The 26,615-nt window shown below is 38.7% G+C and overlaps 1 protein-coding gene across 1 annotated transcript in view; it reads left to right on the top strand.

Annotated features, from left to right (window-relative positions):
- Positions 1 to 25,857, top strand: part of RXFP1 (relaxin family peptide receptor 1) — a 50,556-nt gene extending 24,699 nt beyond the window's left edge. Inside the window, exons 3-18 of the mRNA XM_056344529.1 lie at positions 6,521 to 6,622; positions 7,549 to 7,654; positions 9,510 to 9,581; positions 11,113 to 11,184; positions 12,215 to 12,286; positions 13,128 to 13,199; positions 14,002 to 14,076; positions 14,370 to 14,441; positions 15,410 to 15,481; positions 16,267 to 16,338; positions 17,544 to 17,615; positions 19,996 to 20,067; positions 20,305 to 20,534; positions 21,741 to 22,151; positions 22,659 to 22,877; positions 24,963 to 25,857. Of these exons, the coding sequence (XP_056200504.1) occupies positions 6,521 to 6,622; positions 7,549 to 7,654; positions 9,510 to 9,581; positions 11,113 to 11,184; positions 12,215 to 12,286; positions 13,128 to 13,199; positions 14,002 to 14,076; positions 14,370 to 14,441; positions 15,410 to 15,481; positions 16,267 to 16,338; positions 17,544 to 17,615; positions 19,996 to 20,067; positions 20,305 to 20,534; positions 21,741 to 22,151; positions 22,659 to 22,877; positions 24,963 to 25,264 (2,093 nt within the window). The 3' untranslated portion in view covers positions 25,265 to 25,857. The remainder of the gene's footprint in view (positions 1 to 6,520; positions 6,623 to 7,548; positions 7,655 to 9,509; positions 9,582 to 11,112; positions 11,185 to 12,214; positions 12,287 to 13,127; positions 13,200 to 14,001; positions 14,077 to 14,369; positions 14,442 to 15,409; positions 15,482 to 16,266; positions 16,339 to 17,543; positions 17,616 to 19,995; positions 20,068 to 20,304; positions 20,535 to 21,740; positions 22,152 to 22,658; positions 22,878 to 24,962) is intronic.
- Positions 25,858 to 26,615: the final 758 nt, after the last annotated feature.

Here is a 26,615-nt window from a genome sequence, read left to right as displayed (position 1 = left end):
TTTGGAAGCGTTGTGCTGGTAGTGATTTTTTTTATTTATTTTTTTTCTCTCTAGATGAGATGAAGTACTCTAGGTTGTGATCTCCTGCAGTTTCTCACAGAAACAGAAGATACAAAATACAGTGTATTCCCGTGCAGTCTGTGATACAAAACTCTTGTAAATAAATGCCTTAATTCTTCTTAAACTTAATTGGGGATTGAGTGGATATGGTTTAGGCTTTCTTTAAAATTAGGATTACTGTCGTTTCACACTACTGAATAGTTGTCTCAGAACCGGTTGTTGAAATAGGTTCGTCATTTACTACTGGTAAATCTCTAGAGGAAACTTTTCTGTGCAAATAACACAGGCAGAAGTCACAAATAAATATTTATTTAATATTTTCTAGATATATTATTATTTAAAAATATATTTTAAAATATTAAAAATAAAAATTAATTTTAAAAACCAAACCAAAAAAATAAATAAAAAGTATTTTAACATAAAAAATGTTAAATATACAAACCACAGAATTCTTACTAATTCCAAAAATGACATTGCATGCATTGGGCCTAACCCCTTGCACCTCTGCAGGCAGGGTGGTTTCACCATGTGCGAGGCACCCGAAACCAGCGGCCCCTGCTGCAGCGTTGGCTGCCCCCCTGCTTGCTGGCATGATGACGGGCAGTGGGAGGAACACTGGGCCACTGTGTTTCGTTTTATCTTTTCTCACAAGCAGGCTCTTTAATTATGCAGAGTAGTTAATGGAACAAAGTAGCCTGAGCTTCTTTGAGAGCAAAAGTTTCCTCAGTGTTTAGAAATTTGGCTGCTGGACAATTTTTCTGATAGTCCCATGAAACGTTTTTTTTGGCAGTTAGGCAGTGGTTGTAGTGTGTCTGCATTTTATTTTTTAATCACAGTGTCATAACCACATTTTTCCAGTCCGGTGAAGCAAGAACAGGCATGCAGTTTTAATTTAAGATGTTTCTGACTCTCCAGAGGAGTTCTTCACAGGCTAAATGTATTTACCATTGTGTTACTCCAAGCCCTAAGAGGTCTCCGAACAAAAGGCACATCCAGCTCCCAGCTGTAAGGACCACGCTGGATGTTGGTTGAGCTCTTCTGGCTCGTAGGCTGGAGATCACGGAGGTTTCCGAGAGAGCAGGGGCAGGGAGTGGCTGTTTGAAGTCTTGCATCTATTTGCCTCCAAAAGCGCCAGCCTCATCTGTCACCCCGCACCGGGCAGGCGTCGGGCGGCTGACGTGCCTTGCTGAGTTAGTTATAATGTACTACCTCTTGGGTTTTTGAAAGGGCGTATAAAATTCAAGGATGAAAGTAATAACAACCTATATAGCTGTCATGCTGTTTTCATATGTGTTTCTTTGAAGGTCTATAAACTTACAGGGGATTATTGCAGTCATGTAGAAGCATTAAATCATCTCCTAGTCTTCCACGGCAGAAATCTAAATTCCTATGGAGTGTTTCAAAACATCTCAATGAAAGACATATGTTTTAATATTACAAGATTGCTCATAAGGGATGAGAAATTTCAGAGAGTGTGAGCTTCCCATTTTTGCCTCGGCACATTGCAGAAGATCTTGATGACTTTATATTTCAAATTAATACTAATAATGAATAATGTTATAGCTAATCTCATCTTTTCCTGGCCTAGTATTTTTTTTCCATCATACTTGAAATGTGAGATTTAAATGTATGAGACACCATTCAGTTTTGAGCCTTAGATAGTACATTCTGTTTATGAAGCAAAAAGGAAACACTTGGAAATCAGCAGCATGCTCAAAATACAGCAAATACTCAGCCAAAGATCAGTTTAAACACTCAGCAAAAGATCAGTTTCAAGCTTCACATGCTGATTTTTCATGTAGGGCCAAATTTTATTCTCACTGTCATTGTCGTTCATCCGCAGTATATGGCACTGAAATAATCAGGTTTACACTGCTGTGCAAATATCAGCAAATGGAAGAGCTCTGCTGAAGTTCTGGAGGCTTTTGATCAATTTTGTGACCGAGATCTTTAAATATTGTTGATAACTAAGAGGAACTTTCACTAGAATTATGTCTCTTCTGGTCTCACTGTAGTGCTTTACTGAGGGAACTTTAAAGCACTCTGTTTTATGGATGTATTCATGCCATTATCTTATTCTAATTTGTTCTGTCACATTTATTTAAAAAAACCCTGCAAATACTTTGAGAAAAACAGAATAGAAAATCAGATTAATCTATATAGATTAGAAGTATTGTTATAGAACCTGGAAAAGTCCCCTCTGCAAGTGTTTCACAGGAATACAGATACAACATGGAGAAGATATTCATCTTTTGGAAATCTGAACCTGCCTGTTTTCTTAGAAGCTGCACTGGATTAATAAATTGTTTTAAAGTCAAGAATAAGCTTTTGTAAGTGTGTAATCTAGCTAGTCCAGGGAAGTATGAACCTTATTTGAAATGATTTAATTCCTCTCTGGGTTTCTGTGATTGCATTGTCACGTAGAATTAGGCAAGCTACGTGCCAACCGACAGGTACAGGACGCGGTCAAAGTGCAGTGACACACAGGTTTTGTGTGGCAAATTGCTTTGACTGGTAGGTGTCTGGGTCTAGGTTCTTCATTTTCTCCACTTCGGTGTCTGAATTGGGGCTGTGAAATTCACTCCCAGAGTTGCTCCAGGCACTGCAACACTCTGCTTTGTATAATCTCTGTGTGGTTTTGGTCTTAGGGTAAGTTATTAGGCTGTATCAGTATGCCCCAACACTGTGGAAAAGGGCAATTCTATTCCTTCGTCTTTAAATGTTTTAAAAAGAATTGCTTCTTGTCTGGAGGATACAGGTTTTCCTTGTTGTACTAAAAGATGTCTTTGTGAAAAGCCTGAAGTCATTTCTTACAGCAAGAGAAAGTATATTTGAAGAAATGGCAGAAAGAAATATGTCCATGGGTTATGACCACCAAGAGCAAAGGTGAAACCAAAGGGTGACATAGAGTCTCTTTAGAGTGCTTATGCACTTAGCTGATAGCACTTCTCTGCATAATATAATGCACGAAGGGGAAAGTCGTATGGGTAACATCCTGTTCATAAGCTTCATACTAAATAAGAGATGTGTCTTTAATTGAGCAAAGCTAGTATTTTCTTGGACCTGTCACTGAAAGGATTATTCCAATCTGTAGTTTGTCAGGCTTAACATACTCTTTCTCATTCCTTTCCCACCAGAAAGGGCAATTGACAACTTCTAGCGAGGAACACTATATTAATCTGTAGTCAGATAAGTCCACTTTACAATTACTTATTTCACTTATCCCGCGTAGGGGAAGATTTGCTGATGCCTTGTTTTCTCAGATCTCATTTTTTACAGAAGTGCAGCCAACACAATCTATTTTAGGACTGGCTCGGGAAAAAGCAATTTCTCATCTGAGCTGTACTCCCCAAATGATAGATTTGGGATTTCAAGACCAGTACTATTACCAGTCATTTCTTAAAGTGTTTGGAGAACCTCGTCTCAACAGAGTTAAACAGGTCACCAACCTACCATATAAACTCTAAACGATCATCAAGTGATTTACGGTTCTGGCATTGAGTGCTTCACCAAATGGTTGTACTAAATATAGTTATTTGCACAACACATCCTTCTGGGATTTGACAAAACAGTTTGTATAAAATGAAGACTGTCCCAGGCTCGGGTGCAAAGCTTGGCCAAGAGCAAACATTTTGTAAAGTCAGAAAACTTTGAATAACTTGTTTTGTTATATTCAGATATGCCTTTGTATTTCTACTAGAAGGCAGGAAAATCAATGCCATGAGAAAAGCCCGTTATTTCAAATGAACTGACCAAAAACTCCAGACAACTGGAATGCTTCTAGTACAAAATAATTCATCTTCTCTCTTCTCTCTTCTCTGGGCATTTTTTCCCCTTCTCTTTTATGGCCACCCAAAAATACACAGCTGCCTCTTGACTTCCTTACAAATGCTGGTGAACTTCTCCTTTGTAGTGAACCGCTCCCTTGCTCCCATTGCGGTAGGAGGTACTGCTCACCCTTTTTCTCTGCAGATGAAAATTACAGTAAATGATCACCTCTTGTGCATGCTTTGTCGTATGTCAGAGCATTTTAAAAATACTAAAAGGTGGACTAAAATCTTGTCCATCCACTCTTCAGTGTCAAAAGGGAAACGCAGAAAAATGATCTATGTTCATTGGCTTACTGGAGGATTAGAATTTATGGCTCTTACCTATATATTCAGAATCTGCAGATAAATGGTTAGCTGTCTATAAAACTTTCTATTAATGTAGCTATGAATTAGAAAGTCCACAAATATTTTGAGACTGTATTTCTGACTGCAGAATAGTTACTTGGTATGATTACATTCCGAGAATAGTCTCATTTTTAATACATCTTTACAGATTTCTGTTTAAAAATCTTCAGTGAAAGGTTCCTTTCTTCTTAATTCTCACTCCTCTGCCTACATTGTATTCCACTGGTTTCTTCAGGTCCCACTTGCTGGGTCCAGTCTTGCAAATGAAATTCAGTGGATGTGTTCCAGTTACATGTTCAGCAATAGTGAGAGGGGAAACCTCGTTACAGCCCCAGCTCCAGGGCCGTGAGTTGTGGGGCTCTTGCTGCCTGGCGAAGGATCTGTTCTCGCCGCTTCATCAACTACAGGTTCCACGTCACAGGTCGTCCTGAAACTGAACTTCTGCTGAGCATTTAAAAGAGGCAGGAGCAATATTTCTGCAAGTTTGCCAACACCATTCATTTTGTCCAAAATGCATTAGGCTGCTTTTGAATGTCAGCTTAACGATCTAAACTGGCAAAACTACTAATGGATCAGGGCATACCCGGTGCTCTTAAGGAAGTTTGCAAGATTTGTTTAAATATCTTCTCTCAGTGGGAAGCTGGCATTCTTGCAAGGCATAAATTAATCCACATTGGTTTTTGAGCGAAGGTGGCACTTTTCAAGTCTGTCTTTTCTCTTAATGGAGCAATTCCTGAAGACAGAGATTCTGGATTGCCTTGAATCTTTTATCTTTTCAATTTATGCATAACAAACGAATAACGAGATAAAAGATAGTTTGCCTAAAGTTACTTAATATTTCATAATGTATATTAATCAGCATGTATAGTACATTTTTCCCCTGTGAACTGAAAAGCAGTGAAGAGGCAGGCGTCTCTGCGAACAGTTCCATCTGCTGACACCCTGCAGGCAGACTTCAGGAGATGCTCTCAACGTGGTTTCCCTACCTAGCTGAGGAAACAACTGACTTGTAATGTGACATGAAAAATGAGACACCATTTCAGAATGGGAAAAGTTGCAAAGAAGTAAATATATTTTATTTCTCACTGCCTACTTTGAAGCCAACAGATAGAGTAGTAATGCTTACGTGAATATAAAGATTTACAGAGAAATGTCCGTGAGGAATTGTATTTAACTAAACAATTACCACGTGAAATTGCAGGGTGAAAGATTGTTGCTAGCATATCATAAAAGTGAAGACTTTAATGACTAGCAAAGCAGAGCCATCCTGAGAGTTCTCATGTAAATGTTGTTTGACTGTAGGTCTCCTTACAAAGTAATGCTTTCAATTAGCACTGATGCTTTGCCTCACCAGCTCGTGAGTGCCATCCTAAGGAGCATTTCTGCTATGGTGCGTATTCATTAAATAAGATGCTTTAAACTAAAAGTCTGTGGGTGTTGTCAAAGCTGAAAAGAGGTCAGCCAAATTAATAAAACTAAAATTGGATCAAAGCTCTTGAAGGCAAGTTAATTTTGGGGGGGAGGGTTGGGGGTGTATTCCTGCCCTGTTTTGTAAGTGGTTACCTGATCAGTTAATTTACAAATATACCACAGATTTCCAAGAAACAGGTCCGTAGTTGTGCCCAGCACCACTGTATCTGGAAATCCCTGTTTGTGGGATTTGTGGGAAAGGTCTGCTCTCCAGTTTTTGCCTTTGCGGCCATAAACCGCGCTGTTCCAGTACATCTATACACAGTGACCAAATCGGCAATATGGAACAATGCTTTGTTTAAGAAGATGCATATTAAGCTTCACTTAAACATACTGACTTGAATACATTACAACACCACCTATTCTTTTGACAAGCAATGTTCATTAGGCCTTCATCTAGATTTTCAGGAAAGCAATGACAGGCTGCACTAGCGTGAGTGAGGCAGTCAGTGCAGCAGTCACGCTGGCTTTCCTGACAAAGGGACAAACCAGCGTGTTTACGGAGGTAGGAAAATATGGTTGCCTCTCAGTTATAGACTCCTACGTAAACACAAAGTTCTAAAGTGAAAGATTATACTTTTTCTGTGCAACCGTCACAGAAAATGCTGTTGTTGAAGGTATACTAAACTGTTCCTGCATGCAGCTTACATGTGAACAGCCAGCTGAATGAAAAAAGGGTCAGCTAATGGTCTATGAAATGTTCTGGAAAAAACATGTTATTTAGATAAAACTTGATGCAACTATATTTAGTGTATTTTTCTACCTTCTGTTTCTATTCTAATGTGTCTCCTATTTGTGGTTTGTTTTTTTATTAGAAGACAACAACGGATGGTCTCTGCAATTTGATAAACATACAAAGGACAAATACTATAAACTGAAATCTCTGTATGCATTTCAGACGAAGACACCTGAGTGCTGTAAGTAATTACAGATATTATTTGTGTGATTGTTACTGGTGATTCCTAGAAAGAAATACACAGCCAATATGCTTATCAGAAAGAGAAATACACAGCAAAACTAGGAGAAATACACAGAAAGAAATACACAGAAAATATGCTTATCAGAAAGAGAAATACAATAGTTTCATTTATAGTAAACCGCAGTTAATGTCTCAGACGAATGAAGGCACTGAAGTTAGTTTCAGTTCTACTAAGAGCAATTAATTTTCTGTAAGAAAAGTGGCAAACATATGCCAATTAGGAGGACACTAAAAATCTTTATCTGAATATTTTCATACTGCTGGAAAGACCATGAAATACACATCTTCCAGAGTGAAATGAGGGCAACATTCCTCCAAATTCACTTCTTTGTACATCAAAATATTCTTGCAAACTAACCTGCTTCGGCGGGCACACATCCCTGTGTACAGGTTTGCTGATACTGCTGTCTGCTCTCAGTACTGACTTACTGACTCAGAGCACAGAAACGGGGTGAATGGGAGCAGAGACTTGCTGACCCATTTGCATCCCATCTTCACCTGGACAGAACTGTGCTCATGTTAGTAAGTATAAGAGGACTTAATAATAATAATAATAAATAAAAAAAAAAAAAAGAAAAATCAATCCATGCCAGATTCCTCTATATCAAGCCTAAACCTCAGGAGCTTTTGCAAGCTTTTTCACAAAGGTCAGAACGTGACATAATTTTTTGTTTCCCTTTATTGTTAGGTTCTTCCCAGGTCTAAATCAATTACATAAAAACGTGTGCCTTAATACCTGTTTAACACAGCTTGGTGTGTCTGTCTGTGTGCTCACTGTTCTTTTTCACCATGTCTCTTTTCTCCACACGCCGTGACACCCCCCACCCCCCTTTTTGCCTCACCCACGTTCTTGCTGTGATGCAGCGGCAGCTGCTGTGCCAGCAGAGTGTACCTGCCAGGGGCTGGAGGTCTTCTGCAACGCTGCCAACCTGCGTGCTGTGCCAGCAGTCTCTTCAAACATAACTCTGATGTAAGTAGAGCAGACAGGTGAGCTCTGGCTCTGCTCAGGCCTGGCTATCAGTCCTACAGCGTTTTCACAACTGCAGCCTTATGATTATGACCAGTTGGCTCAGCTGGTGCTTGCAAAAGTACAGTGTCTTTCTGTTAACAAGTTCTTTAAGGTTTTAAGTGTGGATTTTCCCTGCATAAAAGGATTGAAAAAGAACTATACAACTCTGGGTGAAGTGATCATTTCATGTCTGTAACAGTGACTTGAGCTAGCAACCCTTTCAGGAAATCTAAAGAAAACTTCAACCATTTCCACTTCCAGAAATGTTTCCTTTTAAGACACAGTGCTTAGGACCTTTTTATTACTCTATGATCCTGCCAGTATTCCCAGTCTGTATTCCTGCCAACAAAGTCAATAACCTTTAACTCAGTGGAACTACTTGCTTGAGCAAATCTTTCTACTTCTCATTTGATGTCTCTGAATATGTCGTTATTTAAAAGAATTTAATCTGGGCTGGGTCATCATACAGACACCCATGGTGTCCTGGTTTCAGCTGGGATAGAGTTAATTTTCTTCTGGTGCAGTGCTGTGTTTGGGGTTTGGTGTGAACACTGTTGATAGCACGCTGACATTTTCAGTTGTTGCTGGGTGATATTTATATTACGTGAAGGACTTTTCAGTTTCTCAGTCCCTACCAGCAAGAGGGCTGGAGGGAAACTGGGAAGGGACACAGCCGGGACAGCTGACCCGAGCTGGCCAAAAGGATATCCCACACCATGGGGCGTCATGCCGAGTATATATGAACTGGGGGAAAGAAGGAAGAGGGGGACATTCAACATCATGGCGTTTGTCTTCCCCAGTAACCATTATGGGAGACAGCCCTGCTTCCCTGGGGATGGCCGAGCACCTGCCTGCTGGTGGGAAGCAGTGCATGAATTCCTTGTTTGGCTTTGCTTTGGTGTGTGGCTTTTGCTTTACCAGTTAAACCGTCTGGCTCAACCCACGAGTTTTCTCACTTTTATGCCTCTGATCCTCCCCCATCCCACTGTGGGGGGAGTGGGAGAGCAGCTGCGTGGGGCTGAGCTGCTGGCTGGGGTTAAACCAGGACAGTACACGTAAGCCAAACTTTTGGAAGAGATCAGAGAATGGTTGATATTGCTCCTAGTTTGCACATCACAGCTTGAGAGGCTGTTTCCCATGCGGTGAGCCGAGGGCAGCACCACCTGTCCTCCCTACGGACCCCCCGAGCAGCGGTACGGGTCTCTGTCCAGTACCAGTCCATGCCCACTGTGGCTGGGGCTCTCCTCCTTGGGTCCGTGTTCAGACACCTCAGTGCTTCATAACACAGATCGATGTGGAATGACAAATACGTATTTAAACTGGCTGTTGAATCAGTGTCAACAAAGACTTCAAAAACAAGGGCCCACCTCTAGAAAAAGCTATGAGCAGGTTCAGCTGGGTTTTGGGCTCAACTCCTCTAATGCAACCATGCCCTGGACCAGTTTTGTTCCTGACAGGACACCTGAATCGGTGCCCAACGGAGATGGGGACATAGGCACACATGCACTGGGACGTAAGCTCTATATGCATTTGAGGTTTGAAATAAATCTGTAGTTTACATTCAAATCTTTTTAACTCCTAGGTTTAACTATTATTTTGTTAGTTGCTCTGGGAACATGGAAGAATTTTTTTGGATGATATTTGGCTTACTGCTTAAGTAGATACAAATACTCAGACAAACAGAGGTAGCGTATTCAGATGGTTTCATGTTGCTTTTATATTTAGCAATGTGAAAGCTGCTCTTTTTGAATAACAGAAGTGGCAGCACTGTAGGAAGCTGGGAGAGTAGTTTTACTGTGTGCATTCATTCCTACAGGTCTCTTCAGAGGAATCTGCTAAGGAAACTTTCTGCTGACATTTTCAAGAAATACCAAGACCTTAAAAATCTGTAAGGGAGTGCTTAAATTCAAAATATCTATTTAGTGCCTTAAATATTCATTTTCTCCCTCTCCCGTACACATGCAGAGAACTTAACATCTAAGTGACAACCCTTGGTTTATACTTAAAATTCTGTTTTGCCTCATCTAATTGTGTAACCTGTTTGGCTCAAGCACCTTGATTTGCCATCTCTCTGTTTGCAAAACCATAATCTCTGCACATTTATTTATATTGACTATACCAGAAAAATGCTAAACTTTCATCATGTCTGAGGGAAGTTACATTTAAAATGAACAGTAATATGCCAAAAGAAATTAAATCCATTTATTCTGCAAAACAAAAAACTGGAGACTTAAACTTGCCATCGCTCTGGGAAGCTCACTCACCTGGCGCTTGGTATGCCTGGGACCAGCTTGATGATGCCTCAACTAGCCAAGTTGTTATGGCAACACAATCAATACTGATATCTTTTATGACATGTGACGTATGTGTTCAAAAATCATAGCCTGTAATGACTTCTATTTATAAAGAATTAGTGAAATTAAGAATGAAATGCAAAAGGCTAAAGCAGGGCTCCTATGTCACCAATGCAAGGCACTGAATAGTCCTGGAAACTCACGGGAGTCTAACTTTGGTGGAAGCTGTGCTGTGCTGCAGCACCATCTGGTGTCACAGCTTCAGTGCCAGTAAGACCTCAAAGCCTTGGAAGATGTTTCCGTTAAAAGAAACGCATCCCCACCTATCTGTACAAAACGTTCCTTTCCAATATTGATCTCACACCTTTCCGATCCACAGCTGTGCTCTTCAGAAAGCTCTGCTGCGGTGTTTGACACAAAGCGATTCTGTAAAAGCGAATTTCATGTTTCTCGCTGCTTTTTAATAGGAATGCATCCAGATGCTTTATTAACTATAATTTAATTCAAAGGATTTATGTTGAAATATTACTCAGAGAATAACACTACAGTGCTTTAAAATTCTTTGAAAAGGATTTAATGTTTGCTGCTGAAAATATTTTTTAACTCATAATTTCACCAAAGTAGATAAACAGAAGGAAAAATTAGTATTCTTTAGTTTACAGATTAGTAGGATTCACTTTACATTTTTGTTATGCTATCTTAAAAATGCAGCATTTTGAAAATTCTCTGATACTATAAACAGAAAATTTAAAAGCACGTTTTAACTTGACATTTGCCATGCAAGATTTTGTTTGTAGCAGGGCTCTGGATGGAGCTCGGGTCAGGCAGGTGGGAGCTGCAAGGTTAGGACCCACCAACAGCCATTTCATTTTCCATCTCAGGCAAACCAAGCGTCCCTTGGAATGAGCTCCAGAATTCTCTTGGGGATGCTGGGGGTATTCCTTTTAAGACACATTTGCAGCTGTATCTGTGAAATGGTTACTGTCACATTGTCCATCTTGCCACTTTAAGGTGTGACAAGTCTGACAGCTTCAAGTATCACACATGCGTTGTTTAGTTGATATGTTTTAATTGGGGGGTTATGCTTGCCCCCAAATAGATGTTGTTGGGTTTGTATCTTCTCAGGTATCTTCAGAATAACAAAATCAGAGCTGTATCCGAACGTGCTTTCACAGGTTTATACAACTTGACAAAACTGTAAGTATTGCTTTTCCAATACGGAGGGAAAAAACAGCGGAAAGAGCTCTGAGTCGCTATGGACGCCTCTCTTATTTGTTCCAGTGTTGGGAAGTTGCAAAATGGTCCAAATCTGTAACTCAGTGATTGGATTGAGAAAGCAAAGACAGATTAAGAGCTATCTGTGCAAATTTATGTGACAGGGCAATGCTTTGCAAATACAAGTGAGCTCCTATTCCCCAAATCCTCAGAATGGAGGGAGACAGTATGGTAGTTACCCTGCAGAAAGTCAGAGAGGATGAAAAAGGGATAAAACAAAAGTGAGAGCTTATGATGGCTGAAAACTCTCTAACATTGTTTTTTGATTTACAGAAGCAACCCAAAGTAACCAGTATCAGTAATGAAAAGCACACCTTTTTTATTTTACAGCAGCTTTTTGAAAGGTGCTTCAAACTGAAAGGAAATGCTCAGTGAAAGAGATGACACATAAATTGCTTTGCTCGGTTCAGTTTTTTGTTTCTGCAATGTTTTTAAAAGGAAATTTTTAAAATGTTGTACCTCTTATTTTTTCCATCCCATGAGTGTGGTTGATTATCTGTTATTACAGCTGTTGTTACTGCCTTCCCAGAGCAGTTGTAAGTTCTCACCCTTGATTTCCCAGCTTTTCCCATGATTCTGGTATCTACATTTGTGACTGAGGTTCTTAGCAAAGACTGAACGAGATCCTGGGAACATTCATGGATTGAATCACTCCACAGAAGGAAACCGGGAAGGGCCTAAAATACAACACAATGAAAATACTTGGCTTGCTGTGTTCTCTTACAGCTAAGACAAAATGTTCTACATAATCGCTCTGGAAGTCCTCACTAGAGAGAGTCCCGCCTTGCTCTCAGAGGGGCGTGAAAATTACCATAATGAAAAGTGATAATTATGAAAAAAATTAGTGGTATTCTGATAAATTATCAAGGAGAAAGAATCTTAAAACTCACTTTCATGTGTCTGATGCTAATTAATAACTGCATTCATTTGCCTTTGTTTGGTCTTGGTTTAGATACCTGAGTAACAACAAGATAAGCAGTTTGAAGCCTGGTGTCTTTGAAGATCTCCACAGACTTGAATGGCTGTATGGTTTTTTATTATTTGTATCTTTATTTTCTCAAGGGATAACTAAAGCAAGACAAAGAAATATTTGAATTGCCTTCTTTTCTGTGCATAGCAGTACTTAGATAATAACTAAGGAACTCCTGTTGCACTGTACAAGGTAAAAACCCGATTTACTTTGATGAGAGCAGAAATCAGTCCTTGGGCCTTAATGGCTCCAATGACTGATGGCTTTTACAATACTAAATAATGTTTATTAGTAATTTCTTGTTACAAATTAACATATGAAATAACTCAGATACTATAAAACAGTAGAAAGATCATTTTGGGGGCAGGTCTTTCCCTGTAAATAGTGCTTGAAATGTCACAGACAAAATGACTCTCAATCCAAAATATTAGTTTATTACTGCTTTTCAGACAGATGAAAATAAAATATTATTTGGACTCAGTAAAGTTATTTTTTAAAAAAGCAAATAATAACATGCCTAACATTTTTCTGTGTGCTTGGAACTGTTGGATTGCTGTGGAACACTGTTACGTTGTGCTGCTTTGTTTTCACAGAGAATCTATTCAAAGTGTCTTGATCAAAGAATTTTGAAAACTTGCAGGAAAACTTTTTGAAAAGTTGAAAGTCATTATTTTCTCTAAGTTACTCTATTTAGTTTTTTTTAAATTGAGTTCTTCTGAAAGGAAATTAATTCAATGAAAGCCCTGACCTGCTAAGGAGCGGTGCATTCATTTTTTAAGTAGTTTGAATGGACATTTAAAGAAATCCACTTTGAAGTGTGTTACTTTTTATCATCTGTTCAATTAAAGACTGCAGTCAATGACTGATCTGATACATGCTTTGCTGTAATTTGTAGGATAATTGAAAACAATAGGATAAATCGGATCTCTCCATTAACGTTTTACGGACTCAAATCACTTATCCTCCTGTAAGTATGGAATAGGAACCTGAAGTGTTATTTAAAAGAACAAAACAGGAAGGGCAGATATATAAAAACCGTTTTATAATGGCTGTGCTTGCTCGCCACGGCATGCTGGTGGTACACCTGCAGCTCTTCCTTCCCCCCAGGCTGGATGTGCTGGAGAAGGAGGATTCTGGCAGCGGCAGACATGCGATGTCTGGAAAACCACAGGGAGATGGGTGGGAAAAATGGTGAAAAGACATGGTCACTGAGGGGGCACAGCCGTGGCAGCCGCAGCAGTGGGTGCCAGTTGTCCTCCAGGGCGGCGGTGCAGGGGGGTCCGCCAGAGCTCCTGTGCCCCGGCAGCAGCCCAGCCCCCTCCCCAAGACTCTGTCCATAACCTGCCACTGCCCTCTCCAGCCTCAGCGACACGGGACCGTCTTCCCCTGCAGCCAGGGGGGAACCTCCACCCGTATCCCCCTCCCTCCGCCACCCACAGAAGTCACATGTTATGACCGAACTGTCAAAATATTTGTGTTGGCTTGCTATGTCTTATTTAAATAGCAGTGCAGCGAACATCTTGCCTTTACCTGGTAATTAACAAGTTAAGGATAAAACACCGCCCCACAGAACACCACGGGGAAAAAATGTGGAAGTTTAAGAAAATAATACTACCTTCAACACTATGAGAAATGAATCAAGCTTTGACTGCCTTTTTTTTTTTTTTTCCAAAAGTACAAACATAAAAGACATTATTTTTTTTCTGTAATGTAATTTTTGGCAAATATAGCCAGCTATATACTATTTCTTTTCTTTTTTTTTTTTTCAGAGAGATGATGAATAATTCTCTTGCTCGTTTGCCTGATAAACCTCTGTGCCAATATATGCCAAGACTAAACTGGCTGTAAGTCTACCTTACATCACTAGAAAAGTATTATTGTCTTTGTATATACATACATATGTCTATGTATGTATTCCTTGCCGCTTTTTCCTAACGGGGCGCTGGATGTTACAGAGTGCCTGCTGTGTTGCTGCAGGGTTGATGACCTGAAGTCATCAGTTAACCTGCAGAAATGTTAGATGTATGCTTCTCGCTCCCTGCTGTGCAGTCATGAAGTTCTGGTAGTGTTTTTAATTACCTTAGAATAACTGCCTGAATTTATTTTCAGTGATCGATGTTTTCTTTTTATATCCCAGAGACCTTGAAGGCAACCATATCCATCATGTAAGAAATGTCACTTTCATCTCCTGCAACACTTTAACTGTACTGTAAGTAATAGGATATGCTAGCTAGCAGGAGTGAGCTACGCTTGTGCTGAACAGTCGAGGGATTCATCAAGTTAATATTAAAGGCTTTCTGAGTATCGTGGTTATTTAGATCTTAAGGAGGTTAAATCAACATTCTTGGTTTTAAACAAGCGCCATACAGAATAACCGCTGTTTACATTTATAGCAAAGTTCAGCATTGATAGATGCAACCAAACTTCACTGAAGTGATTTGGACTGATACTAAAACTTAGAAATTTTCATTCTAACTTTTTACTTGAAAAAGGAGGCTAAAATCTCATTTAAAAAATGCAGCAAACATAAGAGATACATAGCTTGTTTCTTCATGTTAAAGAGTTTGGCTTGTGGATTGGCTGGCTCATCAATTTTAGAATTTTCCCTGAAGTTTCTTTAATGATGAGGTAATCATCTTCAGAAAATCCCTTCCACTTTTTGATAGATTAGTAGGCTCCACCGTACTTGTCACTTGCAATTTTTAACTCGTGTGCGGTACACATATTCTTGGCTTTCTCTTTGGCTTTTAAAATCCAAGTTGTTCATTTAAGGGGCAAAGTCAGTGGCAGGTGAAATAAATATGGGTGAAGGAAGAGTTGCACAGCCATGTGCCTGTGTCTGAGATGTGGTTAGGTCACAAACCTTCCAGCCCACTTAACCTTCCTCCTGCCCTCGGTCAATCTATACCAGCCTCCTGGGGGGGGGGGGGGGGTATATGTGTGTGTGTGTGTATATATATATATATATACACGCACAAATGCATGTGTGTATAGGCAACAGAAGTTATTTATCAAATAGTAACATGGTAGGCTTCTAGATCCAATTAGCTTGTTAACTGAATTGGGCAAATATTTGAAGATGCAGAGAAGAGAGAATTTTTAAAGTTTATAAAAGGTTTTCTCCAAAAACAAATAGATGTCAAGAAACAGCAAATTAAGTTTGTTTTATTCTTTCAGGGTGATGAGACGAAATAAAATCAGCTCTTTAAATGAAAACAGCTTTTCTTCTCTCCAGATGTTAGATGAATTGTGAGTAGATTACTTCTCTTTCCTGTACAACAAGTCATATTTTTTTATAATTTATATTACAGTTTTTTATCATAAATTCTGTTTCATATAACATGCTCTGGCTCTGGAGATAGCACCCATCATCAGGTTTCTTTCTATATATTTAACAGAGAAGGAATAGTCGATAAAGTACATATTCTGTATCAAAATATCAGGGGGTTTTCTCACAAGATCATTATATTCCGTGAACAGAATAATATTAATTAATCTTACGTCACCACAATCTAGGTGCATGTGTGCCTTCAGGTTTTTTTAGACCAGTTTGCCAGTTTCAGTCAGATGGAGACCTTTACGCCTCAGACCTTTACTCCTCTGTCCAAAGTTATTAGGGTTTATGTTTAGTGAAAATAAGGAGTAAGGTAGAGAGAAGAACTAAGGGACAGATGTGCTGGTTAGCCCACGTGAAAGAATTCCTGTCATGAAACAATATGTTTAATTTATTTCCAAGCTCCTACAACCCAAGTTAAGGGTGTTTTACTTTCTTTGTGACGTGACTGAAATAATACTAAATTAAGTATCTGATGGGATATCTGAACTAACTAGACAAAAAGATCCAATGGATATAGCTTCCCACCTTGTTTTAACAGCATTCTTTTACAGTCCAAATTTCTGATAACCTATATAATAAATAGTATCCTATTTGGTAAATAGAATAAAACTGTGTGTCTTGAAATTGCAAAACTGTTTGGTAAAGTTACTGAGCCTAGTAAGAACTTACTGTATCCTACCTGTGGCTGTTTCTGCAGAGATTTGGCTAGCAACAAGATTGAATCACTTCCTCCCTATATATTTAAGGATCTAAAGGAGCTTTCACAACTGTAAGGATTCTTGATTATTATTATATATAACTGTATATTACTCATTTGATATGATGCTTTTGGTCATGAATGCTGGGAAAGAAAAGAGCACCTTTTTTTGCATCACTTGAGCTCTGCCTAAAAAAATACTTACTCCAAAAGTAATTCTATATAATATTTTGCCTGGAACAGTTTTGTAAAAGATGTGTATTTTCATGTCCCCAAAGTTCAAATTCTACCTTTTTCCAGATCTTGTTAGTATATACAAAATTAGCTATATCATGAGAAGTTTATAAATTGATGGGAAAGTTTAATGTGATATCAGGATGTGGCACTAAAAATAGATCATAAACATGTAAGAACATCATACAGATGCCTTGGTTGCAACTGCTTTTTTCCTGCGAAAGAGTTCCAAAAAAGCATAGGATACTATAAAACCAGACATAGTCTTTCTTTTCCCATGACACGTATATCGGCAAATTCTCAAACACTGCTGCTGAAAAGTCCCAGTCTTTCTTGCACAATCTGAAAGAAGCACTAGTGGCAAAATGGGAGATGTCTCTATAGAAGAGAGGAGATAGTATGCGGAATAACTTATTTTTGTGCTTTTTCAGCATCCTTGGGATCCATTGCAATACAGTGGGTTAACCAAGCGTATACCGCTGCATTGGTTGGGTGTGTGCATTTTAGTTACAATATCAAAATGAAACATGAAGCTATAGGGAGAAGAAAAGGGGGTTATTTTGAGAAACCGTTCTGCACACAGTGATAGCATTTAATGCTAACGTCTACTTCTACATTCCACTGCCTCTGTCTCTTGAACTCACACAAATGATTACAAAAAAATAGATTTTAGCAACTAGCAAAATCAATTGTAACTTATTTCTAAATGCATGCAGTTCAGCTAGGTTTTTTTACTTGAAAGACAAGTCCTGGAAGTTTAATAACTAAAAATTTCTACAGTGAAAACCTTCAAGCACCAGGTGGGGGGAGGCAGATGCGTATGTGTACGTGGCAATAGCATGCCTCATCCGACTGCTCTTCCCACTGGCTTACCAAGCTGAATAACACTAAAGGAATGTTACCGTTTGCAGTTGTAACTGCCAATTGTACAAGTCCTTCTTAGAAGGCTGAAAAAGCAAATGGGTTATGTAGTTTGACTTTATTCTTAGAACAAGCTGTAAGGCAGATCTACAAAATGACTCATGTCTGTGTTGTATTTACAGGAACCTTTCTTACAACCCCATCAAGAAAATACAAATAGACCAGTTTGATTTCCTAATTAAACTGAAATCCCTGTAAGTATCAATTTTTTTATATTTTATCTACATTTTCTTTGTGATTATGCACATCTCCTTCAGAAGGACATGATCCAGAATACGTTTTGTAAGAAATTGCCCTTGAAATAGTTTATAGTTATGGTGATGACCCTCAACAATTTGAGCCTGGAAAATAATTACTAGCAATACTCAAATTTTCCTTCCTGAAAATACCAGTTTAATAATTGAAATTTTTCCAAAAAGAGATCATAAATTCAGCTTAGAGAAGGGCATTGTCTTTTCTGTTACTACAGAACAAGACTAATACAACCCTCATTTGACCTTCACAGGGCTTAAGGGTTATGCAAGGTCCAGTTGGGGCTATTAACACCACGGGCAGGTACCATTAGGGTATGTAAAGACAGGAATTATAAAAGGATTTGGTATATGTATAAGTTTGGGGACATGTTTCCGTTCTTACAGTACCTAATGGTAACACCATGGAAAGAACAGTAGAAACCAAGTATGATTCAGCTGCCATATCTGAAGGAGGTGGAACTTCTACAAACCTTTTTGAAGAGTTTAGGGGGAGTCTTTGTGGGTGCACTAACGTAGCAGCTCTAACTTGAATTCTGCCAGGGAGTTCTTTCTAAAACTGGGGGATAGTGCAGTGACAATCTTGCAAATCTGAAATTATCCTGTGGTGGATTTAAGTACCTCTTCATAGCCACTGCACATCTGCAACACCAACCTTGGTAGAGCTGAGTTTTGTTGGTCACCATTTCACAATCATAGAACCATAGAATGGTTTGGGTCAGAAGGGACCTTTAAAGGCCATCTAGTCCAACCCCCCCTGCAATGAGCAGGGACATCTTCAACTGGATCACGTTGCTCAGAGCCCCGTCCAACCTGTCCTGGGATGTTTCCAGGGATGGGGCACCTACCACCCCTCTGGGCAGCCTGTTCCAGTGTTTCACTACCTTCATCGTAAAAAAATTTTTCCTTTTAGCTAGTCTAAATCTACCCTTTTTTAGTTTAAAACCATTGCCCCTTGTCTAACCCTTGTCCTATCACAGCAATGGTCTGGAGATCCAAAAGGAGATGTTTCCTTGGATAGGAACGTACCAGGAGTTTATGATTTGACCCTGAGCTGTAGCTAGCAGTGCACATGCTTTTGTGGATCAGTCCAGCTTCCTCACAGTGATTTAGAATCTAGTGGCCAAATTCAACTAAATTTGGTAAATGGCTAATGACCTGAAAAAACTAAATATGTACAAATTTCATTAAAATAAGAAGCTGAGGACAGAAAAGAATAATTAATAACCTCCCCAATCATCAGGCTACAGCATCTACTTATCCGTTATTTAACACCAAAGAACTCACAATTCAGTGACTGTCACCTTCCATGGTTCCAAGTTAAGAAACTTCTTAAATCTTGAGACCGATCTATAAGAAACCGTGTATTTCAGCAGTTTTTATAACATCAGTTGCCTTTTTTCTAGTTTGAAATAGTAAAAGTAGCTGGGGAAAGCACACCCTGAGATTCATTGCAGTGCTTAAATAAAACTTAACATGCTCCCATACTGGGGGCTTTTTTCTTATCTCCAAGAGAAACCACCCACCAGCCCACAGCAACTAACCAGTAAGACTGTTACTTTTCTCGACTTTTGCCTAAATGTGTTCAGAACTCCCATGAATATTGCATTCAAAGCACTGAACAATGAATTCGTATAAGGCTTCCCACAAGGAGAACCAAAGATCTCCAGCCAGTTGCACGTCTAACCAGTGGATTGGAAGAATACAGAAACTGAAGTTCTAGAAGAACTTACAGTTACACTGTACTGATCTAGCACTGCAGGGGAAATAACAGTGCCATTTTCAATATATTTTTGGAAAAATTAAAGTAAGAAATCCCATCCATGCATCACAAGAAAGACAACATTTTCCCTTACATGCCGCCTTCTGTGTCCCGGCTTCCTGCTGCTCCTGACACAATGAAGACTGAATTCCTGCAGAAGCTTGTTTAGCAAAGCACTCCCTGGGATAAAAGACAGAAGAGACATCTAAAATATTACTACTGGAACAAGTTATTGTTTTCCCAGAGATGATGAAAGAACTTCAGTAGAAAAATACTTTGGAAGGGCAACATAATAATCAGAGGTTGCACTGCTGAGAGCACTCAAAAAGCCTTCTTCATGATTTTGGAAGAACAGCAATTCTAATAAACTGCAACGTATATTATTCCAGTTCAGCCTTTATGCAGACTTTCCGTTCAAGTTTAAAAGGAATGACAGATTAGATGCAATTAAAGTTCATCTCTAGTTTCCTATAGTCATAGAAGCACAATTAAATGCTCATGAAGTTTGTTCTTTTACTACTGTGTTCCTATAGCCTTTTACTGAGGGTGTGTTGTTTACAGTAGCTTGGAGGGCATTGAAATTGCAAACATCCAGAGAAGAATGTTCAGACCCCTGAGAAACCTTTCCCACATGTAAGTAGATTATTCCAGCTTGCTTGCTTTGGTCTGAATTTTTAAATTTATGGAATATTGGATAATTGAAAACAAAAGAATATAGAACGTAACATGCGAGCAGTTGTCAAATTCTGACAATTTTTAACTAATTTTTCTTCTTTCAGAATATGTTTTCTGAGTAGTTACTAGAGAGTTTTGATATTCTGGTAACCAAACTAGAATCACCTCTTGTCTGTTTTTCTTTCTTACAACCAGATATTTTAAGAAATTCCAGTACTGTGGATATGCCCCCCATGTGCGCAGCTGTAAGCCCAATACTGATGGGATTTCCTCCCTGGAGAACCTTTTAGCTAGCATCATACAGAGAGTGTTTGTCTGGGTTGTATCTGCCATCACCTGCTTTGGAAATATTTTTGTTATCTGCATGAGGCCTTACATCAGATCAGAGAACAAGCTCCATGCCATCTCAATAATGTCTCTCTGCTGTGAGTACTCCATGAGTAAAAGTAAAAGAATATTGGTTTAGTCTGCTCATAGCATGTACGATATCTGTTACTGTAATATAGAGACACATTTCCAACACGGAATTAACTGAACTTTCATGCTGTTGTGAATGACAGTACAAAATGCTGTACCTTACGCACCAGGAGGTCTCATCAAATTCTGCCTTTGGCAGCTGGTAAATTCCAAAGGTTTCACATTTGATTTTAATGCTGTGAGTCTTGTGTCAAATTCCCACTTTCTTCAGCAAAAAGAAATAAAATTTTGAAATTTTCAAAGGCCCACAAAGTGAAATTTTACTATGCATTTTTGAGTAAATACTAATTTGCATGTGTAAATACTGTGTTCAAGATAGTTATGCTGTTTTTCACACAATCAAATGTTACTTACACAAATGCAGTCCCTCTTAGCTCCCCAAAATTAAGAATTAGGGGGTTTTATTTTAGTCCTAAAAGCAAGACAAGTTTATGGACAAACTATTTGACAGAATAGCCACTACAATCTTGAGTACCCTATCTCAGTAACAAGTCTATAAGTATTTCACAAATGCAACTAGTAATTGTCAACAGTGAATAAAATGATTGTAATGTTTCCAAATACAGCATGTCAGTGATTTTGAAACATTTCCACTGGAACAATCTGAGCATTATGCAAAACCTCTAGCCAAAATACCCGAGAAGTCTTCAGCTCTGTGTTGACGGTTTCTCTCCCCTTAGAGGTCTTAGAAGACTATGCACTTTAGTTTTGTAAGGTGGACAAACCAAAACTAAACTTTGAACCCAGATGAGACACTCTACTCAAAGCAAATTATCTTAAGCCAAATGTTAGTATCAAAAGGAATAAGACCTAATAAAAAAGGGTTGCAAAAAATATTTCTGTAAATGAAACTCTATCTTTTTCTACCTGCAAACCAATTTTATCTGAGCTTCAAAAAATCAGGTTGGAAACAAGTATGAAAAATAGACCATCAATTTAAATAAAAATAAATAAAATAAAAAAAAGGAGGAATGGAACTGAATTATACTGCCTTAATCATCTCATGATAGCATTCCACCTATAACGTTGATTTCATATCTTTATATTAGCTGTTTATATTAGTATGTTTTATATTAGTATGTTTTCCTGTAGACATATATACACACAGAGAAATTCAAATGTGTAAATAATGATGTTAAGCACTATGTCCACAGGTGCTGATTGTCTGATGGGGATATATTTATTTGTGATTGGAGCTTTTGATCTTAAATATCGCGGAGAATACAACAAGCACGCTCAGTTGTGGATGGACAGCATGCATTGTCAGTTGGTCGGATCACTCGCTATTCTGTCTACAGAGGTGTCAGTCTTACTGTTGACTTACCTGACTTTGGAAAAGTACATCTGCATAGTTTATCCTTTTAGGTTTTTGAAGCCCAGAAAACGCAGGACAATTTCCATTTTGGTACTTATCTGGATAATTGGGTTTGCTGTTGCTTTTATCCCACTGAGCAATAAGGAATATTTCAGGAACTACTATGGCACCAATGGCGTCTGTTTTCCTCTTCACTCAGAACAATCAGAAAGTTTAGGAAGTCAGATTTATTCTGTTGTCATTTTTTTAGGTAAGTTGCATTTCTTCTTTATATATGATTAGAGCTGCAAATGAACTTAATTTTCAAATAAGACAGCTTTGCTGTGATGTTCACACCTGATATTTAGATGCTCCAGTAAAAATCTTTTTCCAGCCTGAGTATTTTACTATATCAGATGGATACTTCCTTATCTTAAAATGCATGAAAGGCTGAAAAAGCAAAAAGAAATTAATGACCATTAAGTTCCTGAATTAATAGACTTTGTCAAAGAATTAGAGCAATGGTAAGACCAGAGGAGAACTAAGGGTTTGGATCAGATGGCAGCCATTTTTTAGGTGTTGACGAATGAAATAAACACCTGAGCAGAGGCAAAAATTTGATGTTAAGGTGAAGACAGACTCAGATTTTCCAGCCACTTAATTCTATAGGACTAGCGGTTTACACAAAACATTTTTCTTTACTACCCAACCTGCAAATAGGTGATACGGAATTGCTATTATGCTGTTAAGTTATAACTAATTTTAACTTCTTAAACAGGTGTAAACTTGGCAGCTTTTATCATCATTGTGTTTTCCTATGGGAGTATGTTCTACAGTGTTCACCAAACAGCTATTACGGCTACTGAAATTCGGAATCATATCAAAAAAGAGATGATCCTTGCTAAACGTTTTTTCTTCATTGTATTTACTGATGCACTGTGTTGGATACCCATTTTTATTTTGAAACTCCTTTCTTTACTTCAAGTGGAAATACCAGGTATGTCCTTTCTTTTGTGAGGCTTTCACAGTTTCACAGTTTCAACTGTGTCTGTACGAAGAGTGTTGTTTCTACTTCAGAAGAACAAGAATTGAATCTATTGAACTCTCTTACTGTAAGGACCTTTATGTTATAATCTATATGTATGTACACACAATATAATTAACTATATGGTTTTACCATTGAATTGAACTATATTATTATAACCATCTAAGGTTAGTCACCTTTGATTCAGCCAAAAAAAACCCAAATTCAAATTGTTCAAGTCTGTCTCCACACAATATCTATACAATTTACAAAATGTATTAAAAAACCAAGGCTGAATTGCATTGGCCTTTCTCAACTTACAGCTTTTGCTGGTTCTGTTGCCTAAATATGGCTCAGGACAATAGAGTGTGTCCTGTCTTGATTTAACAATATAATTGCTAACCTGAAATAACTTTCTTTTATAAACTGGTATTTATAGTTGAAACCATTAAGTTATATAAAGCTCTGCTTACCTTCGTTATGCTATGAATATATTCCCATGTAAAAACAGCGTAACCTAAAAGATTAAAAGATGCACCTCATTTTTTTTCCTTCTTCTTGCAATACCAGCACATGCCAGGAAAATAGCCACTTTATGTAGGGCTTGTAAACCCTGCTAGAAAGAACGCGTGAACAGGAGCAGGACCATCAGCAACAGCAGATTCTGATTCAACGTACAGTACATATGTTACAGTACTGGGCTGGCAAGAAAACATTTTAGCTCAGTGGATTTTGTCTTATGTGCTGACCAGAAGTGTTGGGAGTCACCTTTTTAAAGTTTTTACTTACATTTCAGATGTCTGGAAGTTACATTGATTATGTCAAGTATTGTCAGTTATTTTAAGTCTTCTAAAATGTTTCTTCATGAAGTTATCAAACCACCTAAGAAATCTTAAAGAAAATACTGTGAAATGTGGAAGCAGATGTATTCGGAGTCAAGAAACCTTGACAAAATCTTGCTGAACCACAGGGGTGATCTTGAGTTCAGCAAATTAATATTCTTAGATACACCAGATTAAATACTAACTAGTCACTTCATAAAACTAAAGATATGAGAGACAGTCCTCTAAGTTTACAGAAGTTTTAAACTCCATTTGATAGCATTTCTTTTTCTTTGGGGATACACTAGACAGCTTTTGAACTAAGCATCTGCTTGTTTCCAAAAGTGTAGCCAATGGATGGGCATCAATAGGAACGTATTGATGCTGCAACAAAGTTGTAAAGCCGGGGAGGGGCAGAAGCAGGGGGAGAGTGAATTAAGCTTTTTGTGCAACTTGGAACACTTCTATAATTGTTTTATAAATCAAACAGTGCAACTGAGGGCACCCACTAACATCTTCCAGCACTTCATTCCAGTCCCTTTCTCTGCCTGCCCCTCAGGTAACTTACCTCCCAAACAGTAAAGATGAGAAGGGGAAGCTGTAAAAATGCACACAGGCTCTGCTACAGGCAGGGAAGCGGGAAACCCTCAGAGAGGAAGACAGTGTGAACACAGACTTACCAACAGGGCAAGGAGGAAATAGGGAGGATGTATACAGTGCTGTTTGAGAGGGGAAGAATGGAGAAGTCCTGGTGCAGTGGAGAAAATCAGCCTCAGAGGGTATACAGGGACTGAAGGATACTGCTTTGCAGGAGGACAGGACATCGGGGACATCGTTAGGATTGCATGTCACAAGTCAAGGGAAGAAGAAGAGGAACAGAGATCACAGGAAGACATAGGGAGCAAAGTAGAGACAAAAAGGTTCGGGGCAAGAGAACAAGGCCCAGCCAGAACAAGTGTGCCAGGGCTATGGTACAGAAAAGTAGGAGGGATAAATTGAAATACTAGGAAAGTAAAAACTGTCAGGTTTTGCAGGGAGTCCAGAGGGAGGTAAGAGTGCAGTGCAAGTATAACAGTGAGAAGAAAAAAAAAAGTACCTGTTGTGATGTGAGCTCAGCCTAGGAGTATGACCACCCCTCCCAGCAGGAAGCTGTGCTGCATAGGCATCGAGCACTTGCACTAACGGGTACAAATGCTGGAATGCATGTTACAGCTTCCTTTCTTTTTCCCTCCCTAAGGTACCATAACTTCTTGGGTGGTGATTTTTATACTGCCAATAAATAGTGCTTTGAATCCTCTTCTCTACACTTTGACTACACGACCATTCAAAGAAATGATTCATCAGGTTTGGTATAATTACAGACAAAGAAGATCCCAAAGAGGTAAAGGCAGTCAGAAAACATACGGTCCATCATTCATCTGGGTAGAGCTGTGGCCAATGCATGAAATCACGCCAAAAGTAATGAAGCCTGTGCTTTGTACAGACTCCTCTGACGCTTCAGTGACCACACAGTCAACAAGACTAACCTCATACACATAAATACATTTTGAATCTTCATGGTGACACCCGCACTGTTAGCTTCACATCTGTGGGCTTACTGCTTTACAACAATGAGGAAAAATAAGGGAGGTGTGACACCTGGGCTCGTGTGAACCAAAGCAGGAAGAAGAGGGAGCAATGTGTCTGTCTGCAGGTAGAACTAACACAGTAATTTTGCAATCTCACAATGGTACCTGACATCTCCACAACACATCCCAGATAAGAATGAGAAGTCAGTTGTTTGCTTTTTTCCTCACAGAAGCCGCAAGTGTGGAAAAAAGATGAATCGTCATTTAAAACAGAAATGTTTCAAATTCATCTACCTTTTGGGGGCGGGGCAAGGTTATTTTCATTAAACTTTTTTCTTTTAAAGTCCGCATATCAACAGCTGAATTTTTTTTAAGAGTTAATTAGTTTCCTCATTAGATTTTTTCTTTCCTCCTCAAAGTTTCTGACTAGCTTTATTTAAGCTGCATCAGCTCTTAAAAGCTTTCTTAGTAGCCCTAAGAAAAATATTTATATTTCATAATCAGATCAGTTTGTCAAAGCCAAACAAGTGAAAATTTTATTCCTAGTAAGAATTTACCAACCAATTCACTCACATAAAGACAATCCTTAAATTGTAATGATCATTGCAATTCAGGCAGAACCTGAACTGTGGGGAAGAGGAAAAAAAAAAAAAAAAAAAAAAGGTGCATCCCTCCCTGGAAAGGCTGGACTGAGTATCCCAGCACCTTGATGCTGCTCTTTTTCTTGCTGTTTCATAAAGAGCTACCATAAAAGTAGCCTGCAGACTTCAACAGCTTCATTTCAGTCTAAGTTGTCTGTCTCTGTATGTGGAATAACAACAGATGGCCAAATAGAAGGCTATCAGTCTTAACAGGTGTCATGACATCTACGTTTCAGTTCCCTTGTGCATTTGATTGGATGCATTATAGTTAAAATAATTTAAGGACCATGGCCATTCAGCACTTGTTGGAGTATTATTTTACTTATCCCATCTGAAACAATCCCCTAGATGCAGTTCCTTCACATACACTTACTGAGGAGAGTCTTTTCCATTATGAATTACCACAACTTCCCTGCTTCTTCTTTCAGTACCGTGCTCACAGTCTGACGGTCTAGAAGCCCACAAAGGTAAAAGACATGCTTCTTTTGCACTGATGACTTGAAGCTTTTTAAAATGAAGTTAAAAGATACTTCCAATGTTTGCACTTAACTTCTTAACAGCATAAGAAGTAGAATTAAGAAAAGTGTGATTCACGCTTCAACTGTTTACAGAACTTTGGATTATCTTGAAATCAAAAATTGTTAAGCATCTTGTTTCCACTACTGTTATGTTTTATTGAAA

This window comes from Falco biarmicus, chromosome 1 (genome assembly GCF_023638135.1).
Source record: "Falco biarmicus isolate bFalBia1 chromosome 1, bFalBia1.pri, whole genome shotgun sequence".
In the NCBI taxonomy this organism is placed as follows: Eukaryota; Metazoa; Chordata; class Aves; order Falconiformes; family Falconidae; genus Falco; species Falco biarmicus.
The sequence above is the reverse complement of the archived record's forward strand: the minus strand, read 5'-3'. Positions and strand labels throughout refer to the sequence as shown.